The sequence below is a fragment of the Rhipicephalus microplus genome, unplaced genomic scaffold, assembly GCF_043290135.1.
Source record: "Rhipicephalus microplus isolate Deutch F79 unplaced genomic scaffold, USDA_Rmic scaffold_207, whole genome shotgun sequence".
NCBI classification, from domain to species: domain Eukaryota; kingdom Metazoa; phylum Arthropoda; class Arachnida; order Ixodida; family Ixodidae; genus Rhipicephalus; species Rhipicephalus microplus.
This window is the reverse complement of record NW_027464778.1, coordinates 61,063-78,160: the sequence shown is the minus strand read 5'-3', so window position 1 is coordinate 78,160 and position 17,098 is coordinate 61,063. Positions and strand designations below refer to the sequence as shown.

The 17,098-nt window shown below is 52.3% G+C and overlaps 2 protein-coding genes across 2 annotated transcripts; both read right to left on the bottom strand.

Moving 5' to 3' along the window:
- Window positions 1-5,352: 5,352 nt before the first annotated feature.
- LOC142792212 (histone H2A-like) lies at window positions 5,353-6,115 on the bottom strand. The gene has a single exon (XM_075885607.1). It carries the CDS (start codon window positions 6,033-6,035, stop codon window positions 5,661-5,663), a length of 375 nt encoding a protein of 124 aa, XP_075741722.1. The 5' UTR covers window positions 6,036-6,115; the 3' UTR covers window positions 5,353-5,660.
- An 8,958-nt stretch (window positions 6,116-15,073) lies between these two features.
- On the bottom strand, window positions 15,074-15,826 carry LOC142792208 (histone H2A-like). The gene has a single exon (XM_075885603.1). The coding sequence runs from the start codon at window positions 15,824-15,826 to the stop codon at window positions 15,452-15,454; it is 375 nt and encodes a 124-aa protein (XP_075741718.1). The 3' UTR covers window positions 15,074-15,451.
- Window positions 15,827-17,098: the final 1,272 nt, after the last annotated feature.

Sequence of the window (17,098 nt, the reverse complement as noted above, 5' to 3'; positions counted from 1 at the left end):
GCGATATGTAGTGGAGCTGCCACAGTAAAATTTGAGACACGCGTAGCCAGCCAAAGGTGCTGTTACTTTGCCGAATTTCACGTGCCGGCGTCCACAACAACGCGAGCACGCTTTGTTTAGAAATTTCCGGCCATGAGGCCGTGCCCGGACCGCGTGTGTTAGTCCCTTGGTTTGGCGACAAGGATGGCGTCAAAGTGACGCCGTGAAACGGGTTTCGTGCGTGCAAATGAGGCATTGATGTGATTAGAGAGAAAGCGAGAACATAGAAAAGAAAAAAAAAAGAGGGGGGGGGGGGCACACGCCGGGGACGAGTAGTCGCAAAGTGTTAAGTGTGCAGTTTATTTACGTGCGGCACACAGGTGAGCTGTTGCAGCTGTGAGTTTTGACAAATATTGCGTGTGTCATGTTCAGTGGACACGATGAAACGTTTTTTAGCGAACGCGTTGTATCCGCTGGGCTTGTACGTACGCGTACATGAATTGTCGCTTACTCGGTTTGATGTCTCCTTGCCGCTGGGGCAGCTGATACGACTGATACGCCATTTTGCAGCAGTGAAGGGTGCGTGAATGAATGGGCAAGAAACTTAGCAACAGTAACGAGAAAAGAATTAAAAACAAACAAACAAACGAAAGCATGTTTGCCGTGTATATTCAATCTTGTAGTGCAGAAAAATAGTCAGTGCAGCAACCTGCGCGGCCAACGCGCTCCTCGCGAAGAAAAGAGGGAGAGAGAGACGAGCTGGCCGCCGACCAACCGGCGTGCGCCGTTCGCCTTCCTCCTCAGTCTCGCGGGCCGGCGCCGACACCGCGACTCGATCGTGTCGAGCATTCGCTTAGGGATTCGCTCGCAGGATTTCAAGCTGGACGGTTGTGCCCTCGCGATCTCCGACTTCAGCGTAGCTCCCGCCGACTGGTTCGCCCTCCGCGGTCTCCTGATGCCGTGTAGCTCTCGCATTGTGGCACCCCGCCCTTGGACTGCTTCGACCGGATCCCCACTTTCCTATCTCCTTCTTTTTCCTCTCGTTGGCTGTCTTCTTCTGCTTCTACTTTCCTTCTATTCTTTTTATCCCTCCTTCCCCCCACCCCTATAAGGCACTGCGCCGTGTCGCCTGAAGGCAGACAGAAATTAGGTGCCTTTTTCCTCTTCATTGTAACCACTACCACCACCATTCGCTTTCCGGGCGCGTTTCGAAGCAGAAGCAGAAACTTCGGAAGCCGTCATGTCTGGCCGTGGCAAAGGTGGCAAAGGGCTGGGGAAGGGTGGCGCCAAGCGTCATCGAAAGGTGTTGCGTGACAACATCCAGGGCATAACCAAGCCGGCCATCCGTCGTCTGGCGCGCCGTGGCGGTGTCAAGCGCATCTCTGGCCTCATCTACGAGGAAACTCGCGGCGTTCTCAAGGTGTTCCTCGAGAACGTGATCCGCGATGCCGTCACTTACACCGAGCACGCCAAAAGGAAGACCGTGACAGCCATGGACGTCGTGTACGCCCTCAAGCGTCAGGGCCGCACCCTGTACGGATTCGGAGGCTAAGAAGCCAGCGGCGTCGCCTGCAGCCAGCCAACGAGAACACAACAGCCCTCTTCAGGGCTACCCACTTGATGCTTCGGCAGTGTGATCCCAGCGGTTCGCCATACCCGTCCGTCCCTCTTTGCAATATCATTGCGTCATCGCTCAGGTGAGCAGCACCTCGTGTAGTAGTAGCTTGATCGCGCTGGGTACTTGTCACGTTCACCGCATTTCGTTCGCGTCGTCGTCTTTCTCCTGGGTCTGCATGCACGAATCAATCGCCGCATCTGCGAGTTCTTCCTCTCCTTCCTGCAAGCCAAGCTGCTAAAACGGGCCCGTCAAGCGAACGTCGCCTAGTTACCTTATCGCGCGAAGGAAGAAGCCGAGCGCAGCGTTCTACCCTGGTCACTGCATTCTTGGAGACACGACTATGCTCAGGAAGCACGAACTCGCTTTTTTCTTTGGAATGCCCACTACACGATCGCGTCACGTTGTGTCAAAATAAATAAAAACGCACTATGTTCTACCGTGGGGCACCCAGACGAAGAAGGGATGTGTACTTACAAATGAAAAAATTGATTGTGACAGGTTGGTCGTGTTTACCGCGCCCGCTGTGCACTCAGAAGTGCCCCATTCAATAACACATTGTGTACATTGTCACGCCTAATAATTTTTGTTTGTTTTTTTTTTTTCACACCTGGCGCTGCCGAGCTGCAAAATACAAAAAAAAAAGAAAGAAAAGTGGAAGGGGATGTTTAAACAGAATTTCTGCGCAAGTCAGAAGCAAGTACACAATAAGCGCTGCCCATGCAGCGTGCTGAGGGAAGCTGCACTTGATAGAAGTGGCACTCATGTACTGTACTGGTGCTGCGAACACTGCAGTTGTGAAAGCTTTACTTGGACGGACAGCTACGCAACAAGTGTTTCCATTTCGCCGGCAGAGGTGGTCACTCTAGGGAGGCTGGCTTCGCCGCCCACGCGAGAGGGGGGGGGGGGGGGGGGACTAGCCCATGATGTAAACGCGAGAGGTTCGAGCGCGGGAAATTCGAAAGCAAGGCGCGCTCGCGTGAGCCTGCCGTCAGATGGCGACACCAACCCACGAGCATTGCATTTTCAAGTGCACCCTTGGTTTCCCACCCACCTCCGCACAGGACGAGGCGTGTCGAATGTGTAACCAAGGCGCACGACAGTGGTTCTGCTCAGGCAAAGCCTACCTATAACAAAAATTGTTCTCCATGTGTGTACCTTCATTTTCTCGTGAAAATGTGAAAGAGGAGTGAATGGGGCTTTTTGAGGCGCGTGTTGATCTTCGTTTCTATTATGATTATTATTTTTCACCCTTTCATTGAGTCCATTTCCTGCTTTTTGTGCCACATATTTAGCACTTAGAGGTTGGGGGGGGGGGGGGGGGATTGCTGATGTGTAAGATGGAAAAGAAGAGGAAAGTGAGCCCCGAAACTGTCTGCATCAGGATGCGACACCTCAGCGGTAGCTCACAAGGGATGGGGGGTGAGGGGGGATTAAAAGGGTGGGAATAAAAGTGTAGAGAAAGAGACATGAGGGAAGCCAGAGTGAGACGACATATCGAGGGAATAGGAGTAAAAATGAAACAAAACATTCGAACGCAAACACCCCGTACATCCAACCGCCATTGAGCGCACCTAGTAGTTTGGCAAGTATGTATGAGTGATTCTTAAGAGGGAAAGGAAGATAAAATTGAGTCCCGTTACTGTCTGCGATTGAGCAAGTAGGCGCGCTCAGTGGCAGTTGGATGTACGGGGTGTTTGTGTTAGAATGTTTTGTTGCGTTTTACTCCTTGTCGTTGCGCGGACGTGTATGCATATACCAACACTGCCGGTGGTCTCTCGTCGTCTTCGCCCATCTACGTAATGGTCGCAAATAAGCGACAACGCAAGGAGCAAGTTTTTTTGGCGTGGCAGTGCGCATTTGCCCTCGGTGATGCGAGGCGCTCTAGTGCGATGCGCGCTGTTGGCGTGAATGGTGGCGTCTCGCACTCCGTCGCGCCGCTTCGGGAAGCGACGAGCTACAGCGTCGATTGATGTGTTGCCTGGAAGGCGAAAGAAATGCGCAGCAGGCTGTATTGTACAGCGGTAGTGGTTTCGTTTCGGTGTACCTCTTTGCAGCCGCGAACTGCACGGTTGCCCGAAAATGAGCGCCAGCCAGCATCCTGGCGTACGCTTCCGCGCTCGCACGCGGACGGGTTCTCACGCTTCGGCCAATGGGAGGGAGAGAGATGGGTCGTGCGGCGAAGCCGCTTTTGCCGATCTCCGGCAGGAGCGCAGTTTCGCTCCGTCAGTCGAGGTGATCGGACGCACGCAGCATGGCCCGAACTAAACAAACCGCGCGCAAGAGTACTGGAGGCAAGGCTCCGCGTAAGCAGCTTGCTACCAAGGCTGCTCGCAAGAGTGCCCCTGCCACAGGCGGGGTGAAGAAACCTCACCGTTACAGGCCTGGAACCGTGGCCCTGCGTGAAATTCGCCGATACCAGAAGTCGACCGAACTGCTGATCCGCAAGCTTCCCTTTCAGCGCCTGGTGCGGGAAATCGCTCAGGACTTCAAGACGGACCTCCGTTTCCAGAGTTCTGCCGTGATGGCCCTACAGGAAGCTAGCGAGGCCTACCTCGTTGGTCTTTTCGAAGACACCAACCTGTGCGCCATCCACGCTAAGCGCGTCACCATCATGCCAAAGGACATCCAGCTGGCTCGGCGCATTCGCGGTGAGCGCGCCTAAGTTGGGCTGCTCCCTGCGCTTCGGTCGACAGGCAAGCAACAACAAACGGTCCTTCTCAGGACCACCAACGTGTCTGCTTTGGCTACGAGACCACTCCAGGCCACGTACTCCGGCCGCACCCTCTTTTGCTGTCATGTTTTGTACGTACGTGGCTGCCGTTGTCTAGCGCGCGGAAGAACGGAACGTCGGCGCGTCGTTATTACGAAGAAATGGCTCAGCTTTGACAAATTCAAGGTAAAAGTGTGTATCATTATGAGTAGACAGAGAAAAGGTAGGCTAGCTTCAGTCGGTGTGTGTGCAGCAGCCGTGCTGCGACCCTGTGGTGTGTCAATTTCATTTATGTGTTTACCTTTTTGCCCGCCGCTTGTAAGGTGTTTTTGAGGGCTTCTGTTTGCGTAACGCCATGGTGACTTGGGCTGCTGGACCCCGGCGCAACTTTTGGGTGCACTCGTAGGAGGTGATGAAGTTTTACCGAGAGACGAAATAAACAATTGTATCGGGCCAGTTGGTAAGGATCCATCTCGCTAGGAAGCGCAGCCACTATTACACAGACCTCACAACACAAGCGCTTAACTTCAACTGAACTTTCATTGCAAACGTCAGAGTTTATAAAGGGGGTGAACAGAGAAAAAGAATAGTAAAAGGTAGACAACAAAAAGCACACGTGCCAGTCCCGCACATTACTGTCTGTTATTCTCTATCACCCCATCCAAAAAACAGTTCTTTCCGCGTGAGCGCGATAGAGAGTGCACTAACACACTCGAAATCATCGCGTGTCATTTCCTTTCATTTCTTTTGAAGCTGAACAAGTTTTTGTGCCATATTCTGGACAATTTTTTTTTTTTTTTTTGCAATAAACGTTTAGTTGAAGTTAAGCGCTTGTGTTGTGTGTTCTGTGTAATAGTGGCTGCGCTGCCTAGCAAGATAGACGAAATAAATTGTGTTAGAAGCACCAAATGGAATGCGCTAACGGCGGGTTCTCTCTCTCTCTCTCTCTTTTTTTTTTTTTACCTTACGTTTGTTTTTCTATTCAAAGGTATTAAATTTACTCTGTCCCTGTGCTGACCCGTTCAGGTGTCATCGTAAGGATAGACGGTTACGTGTGGAGCTTTTTTTTTTTTTTTTTTTTAATGAGAATTGACAACGCTTACATGCTCTTTTCTGTCTTTTTCGGTGCCGAGCTGCGTGATTTGGTTGTCTCTTTGCAGCATTTGGCGTCGCGCACTTGTGGCTAACTGATGTCGCGAGGAAATATATATAAAGTATAGAAAAACAAACACGCTTGAGGGTACGAACAGAGCCATCGTGACTGCGAAGCGAAACACGGCCGCGTCACCTGTTTGGGTGGTCCTTAGAAGGACCGTTTGGGGAATGCGGCGAGCGCGCGGAAGGGGTGCTCGCTTACGCCTTCTTCTCCGTCTTCTTTGGAAGAAGCACGGCTTGAATGTTGGGCAACACACCGCCCTGCGCGATGGTGACGCCGGAAAGCAGTTTGTTCAGCTCCTCGTCGTTGCGGATGGCGAGCTGCAAGTGACGGGGGATGATCCGGGTCTTCTTGTTGTCACGAGCGGCGTTGCCCGCCAGCTCGAGCACCTCGGCGGCCAGGTACTCGAGTACGGCAGCCAGGTAGACCGGAGCGCCAGCTCCGACGCGCTCGGCGTAGTTTCCCTTGCGTAGGAGGCGGTGAATACGGCCCACGGGGAACTGAAGCCCCGCGCGGCTAGAACGGGTCTTGCTCTTGCCTTTCGCCTTGCCGCCCTTGCCACGTCCGGACATGGTGTTGCTTTTCGCTTGGTACGACGCCGGTTGCCGAAAACAAGAAAGCTGCTGCCTTCTGAGATGAGAGCCGTGCTCGAATGGTTTCCGTTGCCACCATCGCGCGCCGCCGCTCGCGGGGAACGGATGAGAGTGTGAGAGAGAGAAGCCGTGCGAACCAATGGGGCGCGCGCGTTGTGCTGATCTCGTCAACACCCCTCGCTCATATTTAAGCGCGGCGAGACGGGGGGACACGCGCATTCGACTCTGGTCTCGCGTGCGTGTTGTGTGAAATCATGCCTCCCCAACCGTCTGGCAAAGCCGTCAAGAAGGCCGGCAAGGCGCAGAAGAATGTGCGCGCCACGGACAAGAAGAAGAAGAAGCGCCGCAGGAAGGAGAGCTTCTCCATCTACATCTATAAGGTGCTGAAGCAGGTGCACCCCGACACTGGTGTCTCCAGCAAGGCCATGTCCATCATGAACAGCTTCGTGAACGACATCTTCGAGCGTATCGCCGCCGAGTCGTCACGCCTTGCTCACTACAACAAGCGCTCGACCATCACGAGCCGGGAGATCCAGACCGCGGTGCGCCTGCTGCTGCCCGGAGAGCTGGCCAAGCACGCGGTGTCCGAGAGTACAAAAGCCGTCACCAAGTACACCAGCTCCAAGTAGGCGTGCGTCGTGGGCCACAGCGAGCAACGACAAATCAACGGCTCTTCTCAGAGCCACCCAAATTGTCTGCGTCGGCATAGGGGTTGTGCTGAGAGATTCGGCTCCGAATCCATCCTCTTCTCTCTGTTGAACACCGCTAGCAGGAGCGTTGGTGTGCCGCGCTCGACGTGTGTGCTCGGGGAGGTTGAACAGGTAAATTAGAGAAGACCGAGTGCGCGGAGAAAAGTGCCACAAGTACGGTAATGGAGGGAAAACAAAACCAGGAGCGTGGTAATTAAAAAAAAAAAAAACAGGGGGAAGGTGGCCGCTTCTCTCAAAAAAAGGTAACATGAACTCGAGTGTGTTCAGCTCTTGGGAAATGATAGAATAGGAAACTCGCGTCAGCGCTTGCCCGAGCAACTCCGACATGTCGGGCCAAATATGAAGGGGTATACACGGTATGCAGTGCATGCGGAGAGAAGGAAACTGCCGAACACTTGATAATGCTATGTAAAGGGCTTCACCTTATAGTTTAGAATGATGGCGCAGAGTTTTTCAACAGCACCGGGGTTTAGAGACGGGGGAGGGCAAAATAGACTTTAGGCGGGTAGAATTAACTAGAAGGTGGTTATCTTATTGGTGGCTAAAGTCAAGGCAAGAGTGAAAACTAAACCATTCACTGCAAAGCACCGCGGTCCTATACTTCACTATTTAAAGAGAGAAAAAAAACAAGATAAATGTAGCTGTTTGTTAGGTCAGCATTATGGCTAGGTGGTGATAGCTGCCGCCCGATGTGAAGGGTACAGCCACATTCATCAGACAGCGCAGAGTTCCTTCTCTGCCACGCCATTCATTTGTTTACGAAATTGGGGCATTTATTTCTTGAGAGCGCAGGGCAGGCCCGTTTCGAGACTGTAGGAGGAGTGAATGTAGCTTAAAGTGCGTGGCGCGGTGAAAAATGTGCGGAAGCATTGATGCAAGAAAAGATAGGGGAGAAATATATAGACGCATGTGACAATAGCTGTAGAAGCAGAAAAGCGTGGCGGCGGACTGCATGCTAATTATTGTCCGAAAGCAAAGTATCGACAGCCCGAGTGAAGGAAAAAACAAAACTGTGCGTACGCATGACAGGGGTACCACGCAGGTGATTTATATAGTGCACAAAGAAGTACGAAATCCAGTAAAGAAAGGCGGTCGACACGAGGTATGGGCATTTCCCGTTTTCGCACCGAGTGCTCCGTTTGCGCGTCGCCGAAAGAAACATAGCCAGGCCGGCCAGCAAACGACACTGCTCGGCTTGACGTTTACATAATCACACGGTGTAGCGGAACACTGTGTTCTCTTCGAAAGAACAAATGCGCCTGTGCTAGGCACAAATGAGTGGTACGTTCCATTCGGAATGTGGTGGGAAACTTACCTTAAATGAATGAGCGGACGCACCGTTTATTTCCGCTTTGTTTTAGATTACTGACTATGTTCGGCGGGTCGACAGTGCATTTGTATGAAGCTTTCAAGCGCGATCATTTTGTAATTTCGCATCGTGCGTCCCTGCCACAAGTTCGGGGAAGGAATACTTTCAATATGGGAACCCTCATGATTGTGAAAGATGAAACTGCGACTACTTAAACACACTTGCACCACAGAAATGGCACGCGCAGTTTGGTATTGGGGCACGTGAGAAGGGAATACAATAGATGGGCATTGGCGCGCATCTTTTTTTCTTATTGATATGATATGTAAGGAGATGTCGGCGCACCATTATGGCGCCGGCTACTCCTTGGCCGTTGAGTTAAACTTGAACACGTATCTTGAAGCAAAACGTACAAAGCAGTGCATGGAAAGTAGAAAACTCGGGCAGAGATATGCAAAGACACACTTACACTTATACGCACATATCAGAACACAATGGTAAGTAAATGTTCGAAAGTCAATGAATGAAGTCTCTGATATAATGTCCCTCGATAATATTCGGTCCACCAGCACAAAACAGTAGAGCACACGTCTGGTCCGTATAAAGATGCATTCGCTCGTGTGTACATAATTGTCGACACGTCATTCATTTCACAACACACACATGATGAGAGTCACGTGATACTGTACATAATAAGTACATTTGTTACAAATGAAAGTTCGTTATTTCTTAATACTTATCAGCAATCCCGCTGTCTTGTAAAGAACGTGTTGATGCTTTTAAAGCGTGCGACTGTAAAACTCGAGTAGGCCACGGACCCAGAAGTTTCTTCATGTTAAACGGTCTGCGGTCTAATGCCAACTGTTCGGACTTAAGACGGCGTCTCGTGATGTGGACAGTCTACGAGAAGGTGACATACGTCTTCATCTATCAATCCGCATTCGCATTCGGGACTTTCAGCTCTGCCGTGTCTGTGCAAAGAAAAAAAAAAAAAACAAATGTTTTTGTGTATGCCGTGCCTAGCCTCAATCGGTCAATTAGAGTTTCCGATATTCTATCTAATGCCAGCGTAATTTTTAATTCAATAAATGGATCGATGTGGTATAAATCGCACCTCTTTGTACTTTGGTCAAACCAAGCAGTTTTGCTCATTCTGAAAGTTGTATTCTTTATAATACTACGCAATTCACTTTTTTCGAAATATTGGTTGCCACGATGTGTAGACCTACTTTGTGTGCTCTGGACGGCTCTGGAAGGCCAACTGCAAATCTTCTTTGCACAGCTGATGCCGTCCGGATAGTCGTTGATAGATTACTTAACAGGTTGTCAGCCTCCGAAGGTATTATGTAAGCGAAAGTACGCATGCGTAAAACATGCAGCGAACGAACACTCTTCCAACGCTGTAAAGAAGAAAGAATGCATAAAGGGTGGTGCATTTTACGCTCCAATCTCGTCCTATGTAAGGCGCTTTAGAGTTAGGGCTGTTTTGCCTGTAATTGCGTGACCCTTGCAGGGTTCCTCACAGTGCAACCGTGCACTTGAAACGGGCAGGTGTTGAACCACCCCGCAAGGAGATGGGGAAACTTCGCTGCGACCGGACCGCTTGACAGTCCGTGTTTACGGGAGGAGAGGCGCGCCCGAGAGGAGGTGCGCTCTCACTCTCTGCCGTCCCCGTGAATGCTGAAATGAGCGCGGTCGCGTTGCGTGGCTTCGGTGAAACTGCCGTATCGCGATATGTAGTGGAGCTGCCACAGTAAAATTTGAGACACGCGTAGCCAGCCAAAGGTGCTGTTACTTTGCCGAATTTCACGTGCCGGCGTCCACAACAACGCGAGCACGCTTTGTTTAGAAATTTCCGGCCATGAGGCCGTGCCCGGACCGCGTGTGTTAGTCCCTTGGTTTGGCGACAAGGATGGCGTCAAAGTGACGCCGTGAAACGGGTTTCGTGCGTGCAAATGAGGCATTGATGTGATTAGAGAGAAAGCGAGAACATAGAAAAGAAAAAAAAAAGAGGGGGGGGGGGCACACGCCGGGGACGAGTAGTCGCAAAGTGTTAAGTGTGCAGTTTATTTACGTGCGGCACACAGGTGAGCTGTTGCAGCTGTGAGTTTTGACAAATATTGCGTGTGTCATGTTCAGTGGACACGATGAAACGTTTTTTAGCCAACGCGTTGTATCCGCTGGGCTTGTACGTACGCGTACATGAATTGTCGCTTACTCGGTTTGATGTCTCCTTGCCGCTGGGGCAGCTGATACGACTGATACGCCATTTTGCAGCAGTGAAGGGTGCGTGAATGAATGGGCAAGAAACTTAGCAACAGTAACGAGAAAAGAATTAAAAACAAACAAACAAACGAAAGCATGTTTGCCGTGTATATTCAATCTTGTAGTGCAGAAAAATAGTCAGTGCAGCAACCTGCGCGGCCAACGCGCTCCTCGCGAAGAAAAGAGGGAGAGAGAGACGAGCTGGCCGCCGACCAACCGGCGTGCGCCGTTCGCCTTCCTCCTCAGTCTCGCGGGCCGGCGCCGACACCGCGACTCGATCGTGTCGAGCATTCGCTTGGGATTCGCTCGCAGGATTTCAAGCTGGACGGTTGTGCCCTCGCGATCTCCGACTTCAGCGTAGCTCCCGCCGACTGGTTCGCCCTCCGCGGTCTCCTGACGCCGTGTAGCTCTCGCATTGTGGCACCCCGCCCTTGGACTGCTTCGACCGGATCCCCACTTTCCTATCTCCTTCTTTTTCCTCTCGTTGGCTGTCTTCTTCTGCTTCTACTTTCCTTCTATTCTTTTTATCCCTCCTTCACCCCACCCCTATAAGGCACTGCGCCGTGTCGCCTGAAGGCAGACAGAAATTAGGTGCCTTTTTCCTCTTCATTCTAATCACTACCACCACCACCATTCGCTTTCCGGGCGCGTTTCGAAGCAGAAGCAGAAACTTCGGAAGCCGTCATGTCTGGCCGTGGCAAAGGTGGCAAAGGGCTGGGGAAGGGTGGCGCCAAGCGTCATCGAAAGGTGTTGCGTGACAACATCCAGGGCATAACCAAGCCGGCCATCCGTCGTCTGGCGCGCCGTGGCGGTGTCAAGCGCATCTCTGGCCTCATCTACGAGGAAACTCGCGGCGTTCTCAAGGTGTTCCTCGAGAACGTGATCCGCGATGCCGTCACTTACACCGAGCACGCCAAAAGGAAGACCGTGACAGCCATGGACGTCGTGTACGCCCTCAAGCGTCAGGGCCGCACCCTGTACGGATTCGGAGGCTAAGAAGCCAGCGGCGTCGCCTGCAGCCAGCCAACGAGAACACAACAGCCCTCTTCAGGGCTACCCACTTGATGCTTCGGCAGTGTGATCCCAGCGGTTCGCCATACCCGTCCGTCCCTCTTTGCAATATCATTGCGTCATCGCTCAGGTGAGCAGCACCTCGTGTAGTAGTAGCTTGATCGCGCTGGGTACTTGTCACGTTCACCGCATTTCGTTCGCGTCGTCGTCTTTCTCCTGGGTCTGCATGCACGAATCAATCGCCGCATCTGCGAGTTCTTCCTCTCCTTCCTGCAAGCCAAGCTGCTAAAACGGGCCCGTCAAGCGAACGTCGCCTAGTTACCTTATCGCGCGAAGGAAGAAGCCGAGCGCAGCGTTCTACCCTGGTCACTGCATTCTTGGAGACACGACTATGCTCAGGAAGCACGAACTCGCTTTTTTCTTTGGAATGCCCACTACACGATCGCGTCACGTTGTGTCAAAATAAATAAAAACGCACTATGTTCTACCGTGGGGCACCCAGACGAAGAAGGGATGTGTACTTACAAATGAAAAAATTGATTGTGACAGGTTGGTCGTGTTTACCGCGCCCGCTGTGCACTCAGAAGTGCCCCATTCAATAACACATTGTGTACATTGTCACGCCTAATAATTTTTGTTTTTTTTTTTTTCACACCTGGCGCTGCCGAGCTGCAAAATACAAAAAAAAAGAAAGAAAAGTGGAAGGGGATGTTTAAACAGAATTTCTGCGCAAGTCAGAAGCAAGTACACAATAAGCGCTGCCCATGCAGCGTGCTGAGGGAAGCTGCACTTGATAGAAGTGGCACTCATGTACTGTACTGGTGCTGCGAACACTGCAGTTGTGAAAGCTTTACTTGGACGGACAGCTACGCAACAAGTGTTTCCATTTCGCCGGCAGAGGTGGTCACTCTAGGGAGGCTGGCTTCGCCGCCCACGCGAGAGGGGGGGGGGGGGGGACTAGCCCATGATGTAAACGCGAGAGGTTCGAGCGCGGGAAATTCGAAAGCAAGGCGCGCTCGCGTGAGCCTGCCGTCAGATGGCGACACCAACCCACGAGCATTGCATTTTCAAGTGCACCCTTGGTTTCCCACCCACCTCCGCACAGGACGAGGCGTGTCGAATGTGTAACCAAGGCGCACGACAGTGGTTCTGCTCAGGCAAAGCCTACCTATAACAAAAATTGTTCTCCATGTGTGTACCTTCATTTTCTCGTGAAAATGTGAAAGAGGAGTGAATGGGGCTTTTTGAGGCGCGTGTTGATCTTCGTTTCTATTATGATTATTATTTTTCACCCTTTCATTGAGTCCATTTCCTGCTTTTTGTGCCACATATTTAGCACTTAGAGGTTGGGGGGGGGGGGGGGGATTGCTGATGTGTAAGATGGAAAAGAAGAGGAAAGTGAGCCCCGAAACTGTCTGCATCAGGATGCGACACCTCAGCGGTAGCTCACAAGGGATGGGGGGTGAGGGGGGATTAAAAGGGTGGGAATAAAAGTGTAGAGAAAGAGACATGAGGGAAGCCAGAGTGAGACGACATATCGAGGGAATAGGAGTAAAAATGAAACAAAACATTCGAACGCAAACACCCCGTACATCCAACCGCCATTGAGCGCACCTAGTAGTTTGGCAAGTATGTATGAGTGATTCTTAAGAGGGAAAGGAAGATAAAATTGAGTCCCGTTACTGTCTGCGATTGAGCAAGTAGGCGCGCTCAGTGGCAGTTGGATGTACGGGGTGTTTGTGTTAGAATGTTTTGTTGCGTTTTACTCCTTGTCGTTGCGCGGACGTGTATGCATATACCAACACTGCCGGTGGTCTCTCGTCGTCTTCGCCCATCTACGTAATGGTCGCAAATAAGCGACAACGCAAGGAGCAAGTTTTTTTGGCGTGGCAGTGCGCATTTGCCCTCGGTGATGCGAGGCGCTCTAGTGCGATGCGCGCTGTTGGCGTGAATGGTGGCGTCTCGCACTCCGTCGCGCCGCTTCGGGAAGCGACGAGCTACAGCGTCGATTGATGTGTTGCCTGGAAGGCGAAAGAAATGCGCAGCAGGCTGTATTGTACAGCGGTAGTGGTTTCGTTTCGGTGTACCTCTTTGCAGCCGCGAACTGCACGGTTGCCCGAAAATGAGCGCCAGCCAGCATCCTGGCGTACGCTTCCGCGCTCGCACGCGGACGGGTTCTCACGCTTCGGCCAATGGGAGGGAGAGAGATGGGTCGTGCGGCGAAGCCGCTTTTGCCGATCTCCGGCAGGAGCGCAGTTTCGCTCCGTCAGTCGAGGTGATCGGACGCACGCAGCATGGCCCGAACTAAACAAACCGCGCGCAAGAGTACTGGAGGCAAGGCTCCGCGTAAGCAGCTTGCTACCAAGGCTGCTCGCAAGAGTGCCCCTGCCACAGGCGGGGTGAAGAAACCTCACCGTTACAGGCCTGGAACCGTGGCCCTGCGTGAAATTCGCCGATACCAGAAGTCGACCGAACTGCTGATCCGCAAGCTTCCCTTTCAGCGCCTGGTGCGGGAAATCGCTCAGGACTTCAAGACGGACCTCCGTTTCCAGAGTTCTGCCGTGATGGCCCTACAGGAAGCTAGCGAGGCCTACCTCGTTGGTCTTTTCGAAGACACCAACCTGTGCGCCATCCACGCTAAGCGCGTCACCATCATGCCAAAGGACATCCAGCTGGCTCGGCGCATTCGCGGTGAGCGCGCCTAAGTTGGGCTGCTCCCTGCGCTTCGGTCGACAGGCAAGCAACAACAAACGGTCCTTCTCAGGACCACCAACGTGTCTGCTTTGGCTACGAGACCACTCCAGGCCACGTACTCCGGCCGCACCCTCTTTTGCTGTCATGTTTTGTACGTACGTGGCTGCCGTTGTCTAGCGCGCGGAAGAACGGAACGTCGGCGCGTCGTTATTACGAAGAAATGGCTCAGCTTTGACAAATTCAAGGTAAAAGTGTGTATCATTATGAGTAGACAGAGAAAAGGTAGGCTAGCTTCAGTCGGTGTGTGTGCAGCAGCCGTGCTGCGACCCTGTGGTGTGTCAATTTCATTTATGTGTTTACCTTTTTGCCCGCCGCTTGTAAGGTGTTTTTGAGGGCTTCTGTTTGCGTAACGCCATGGTGACTTGGGCTGCTGGACCCCGGCGCAACTTTTGGGTGCACTCGTAGGAGGTGATGAAGTTTTACCGAGAGACGAAATAAACAATTGTATCGGGCCAGTTGGTAAGGATCCATCTCGCTAGGAAGCGCAGCCACTATTACACAGACCTCACAACACAAGCGCTTAACTTCAACTGAACTTTCATTGCAAACGTCAGAGTTTATAAAGGGGGTGAACAGAGAAAAAGAATAGTAAAAGGTAGACAACAAAAAGCACACGTGCCAGTCCCGCACATTACTGTCTGTTATTCTCTATCACCCCATCCAAAAAACAGTTCTTTCCGCGTGAGCGCGATAGAGAGTGCACTAACACACTCGAAATCATCGCGTGTCATTTCCTTTCATTTCTTTTGAAGCTGAACAAGTTTTTGTGCCATATTCTGGACAATTTTTTTTTTTTTTTGCAATAAACGTTTAGTTGAAGTTAAGCGCTTGTGTTGTGTGTTCTGTGTAATAGTGGCTGCGCTGCCTAGCAAGATAGACGAAATAAATTGTGTTAGAAGCACCAAATGGAATGCGCTAACGGCGGGTTCTCTCTCTCTCTCTCTCTTTTTTTTTTACCTTACGTTTGTTTTTCTATTCAAAGGTATTAAATTTACTCTGTCCCTGTGCTGACCCGTTCAGGTGTCATCGTAAGGATAGACGGTTACGTGTGGAGCTTTTTTTTTTTTTTTTTTTAATGAGAAATGACAACGCTTACATGCTCTTTTCTGTCTTTTTCGGTGCCGAGCTGCGTGATTTGGTTGTCTCTTTGCAGCATTTGGCGTCGCGCACTTGTGGCTAACTGATGTCGCGAGGAAATATATATAAAGTATAGAAAAACAAACACGCTTGAGGGTACGAACAGAGCCATCGTGACTGCGAAGCGAAACACGGCCGCGTCACCTGTTTGGGTGGTCCTTAGAAGGACCGTTTGGGGAATGCGGCGAGCGCGCGGAAGGGGTGCTCGCTTACGCCTTCTTCTCCGTCTTCTTTGGAAGAAGCACGGCTTGAATGTTGGGCAACACACCGCCCTGCGCGATGGTGACGCCGGAAAGCAGTTTGTTCAGCTCCTCGTCGTTGCGGATGGCGAGCTGCAAGTGACGGGGGATGATCCGGGTCTTCTTGTTGTCACGAGCGGCGTTGCCCGCCAGCTCGAGCACCTCGGCGGCCAGGTACTCGAGTACGGCAGCCAGGTAGACCGGAGCGCCAGCTCCGACGCGCTCGGCGTAGTTTCCCTTGCGTAGGAGGCGGTGAATACGGCCCACGGGGAACTGAAGCCCCGCGCGGCTAGAACGGGTCTTGCTCTTGCCTTTCGCCTTGCCGCCCTTGCCACGTCCGGACATGGTGTTGCTTTTCGCTTGGTACGACGCCGGTTGCCGAAAACAAGAAAGCTGCTGCCTTCTGAGATGAGAGCCGTGCTCGAATGGTGGTGGTAGTGGTTTCAATGAAGAGGAAAAAGGCACCTAATTTCTGTCTGCCTTCAGGCGACACGGCGCAGTGCCTTATAGGGGTGGGGGGAAGGAGGGATAAAAAGAATAGAAGGAAAGTAGAAGCAGAAGAAGACAGCCAACGAGAGGAAAAAGAAGGAGATAGGAAAGTGGGGATCCGGTCGAAGCAGTCCAAGGGCGGGGTGCCACAATGCGAGAGCTACACGGCATCAGGAGACCGCGGAGGGCGAACCAGTCGGCGGGAGCTACGCTGAAGTCGGAGATCGCGAGGGCACAACCGTCCAGCTTGAAATCCTGCGAGCGAATCCCGCTCGAATGGTTTCCGTTGCCACCATCGCGCGCCGCCGCTCGCGGGGAACGGATGAGAGTGTGAGAGAGAGAAGCCGTGCGAACCAATGGGGCGCGCGCGTTGTGCTGATCTCGTCAACACCCCTCGCTCATATTTAAGCGCGGCGAGACGGGGGGACACGCGCATTCGACTCTGGTCTCGCGTGCGTGTTGTGTGAAATCATGCCTCCCCAACCGTCTGGCAAAGCCGTCAAGAAGGCCGGCAAGGCGCAGAAGAATGTGCGCGCCACGGACAAGAAGAAGAAGAAGCGCCGCAGGAAGGAGAGCTTCTCCATCTACATCTATAAGGTGCTGAAGCAGGTGCACCCCGACACTGGTGTCTCCAGCAAGGCCATGTCCATCATGAACAGCTTCGTGAACGACATCTTCGAGCGTATCGCCGCCGAGTCGTCACGCCTTGCTCACTACAACAAGCGCTCGACCATCACGAGCCGGGAGATCCAGACCGCGGTGCGCCTGCTGCTGCCCGGAGAGCTGGCCAAGCACGCGGTGTCCGAGGGTACAAAAGCCGTCACCAAGTACACCAGCTCCAAGTAGGCGTGCGTCGTGGGCCACAGCGAGCAACGACAAATCAACGGCTCTTCTCAGAGCCACCCAAATTGTCTGCGTCGGCATAGGGGTTGTGCTGAGAGATTCGGCTCCGAATCCATCCTCTTCTCTCTGTTGAACACCGCTAGCAGGAGCGTTGGTGTGCCGCGCTCGACGTGTGTGCTCGGGGAGGTTGAACAGGTAAATTAGAGAAGACCGAGTGCGCGGAGAAAAGTGCCACAAGTACGGTAATGGAGGGAAAACAAAACCAGGAGCGTGGTAATTAAAAAA

Excerpts from the sequence above, each read along its gene's own strand:
- LOC142792212 (XM_075885607.1), bottom strand. The coding sequence starts at position 6,035 with ATGTCCGGACGTGGCAAGGGCGGCAAGGCGAAAGGCAAGAGCAAGACC.
- LOC142792208 (XM_075885603.1), bottom strand. The coding sequence starts at position 15,826 with ATGTCCGGACGTGGCAAGGGCGGCAAGGCGAAAGGCAAGAGCAAGACC.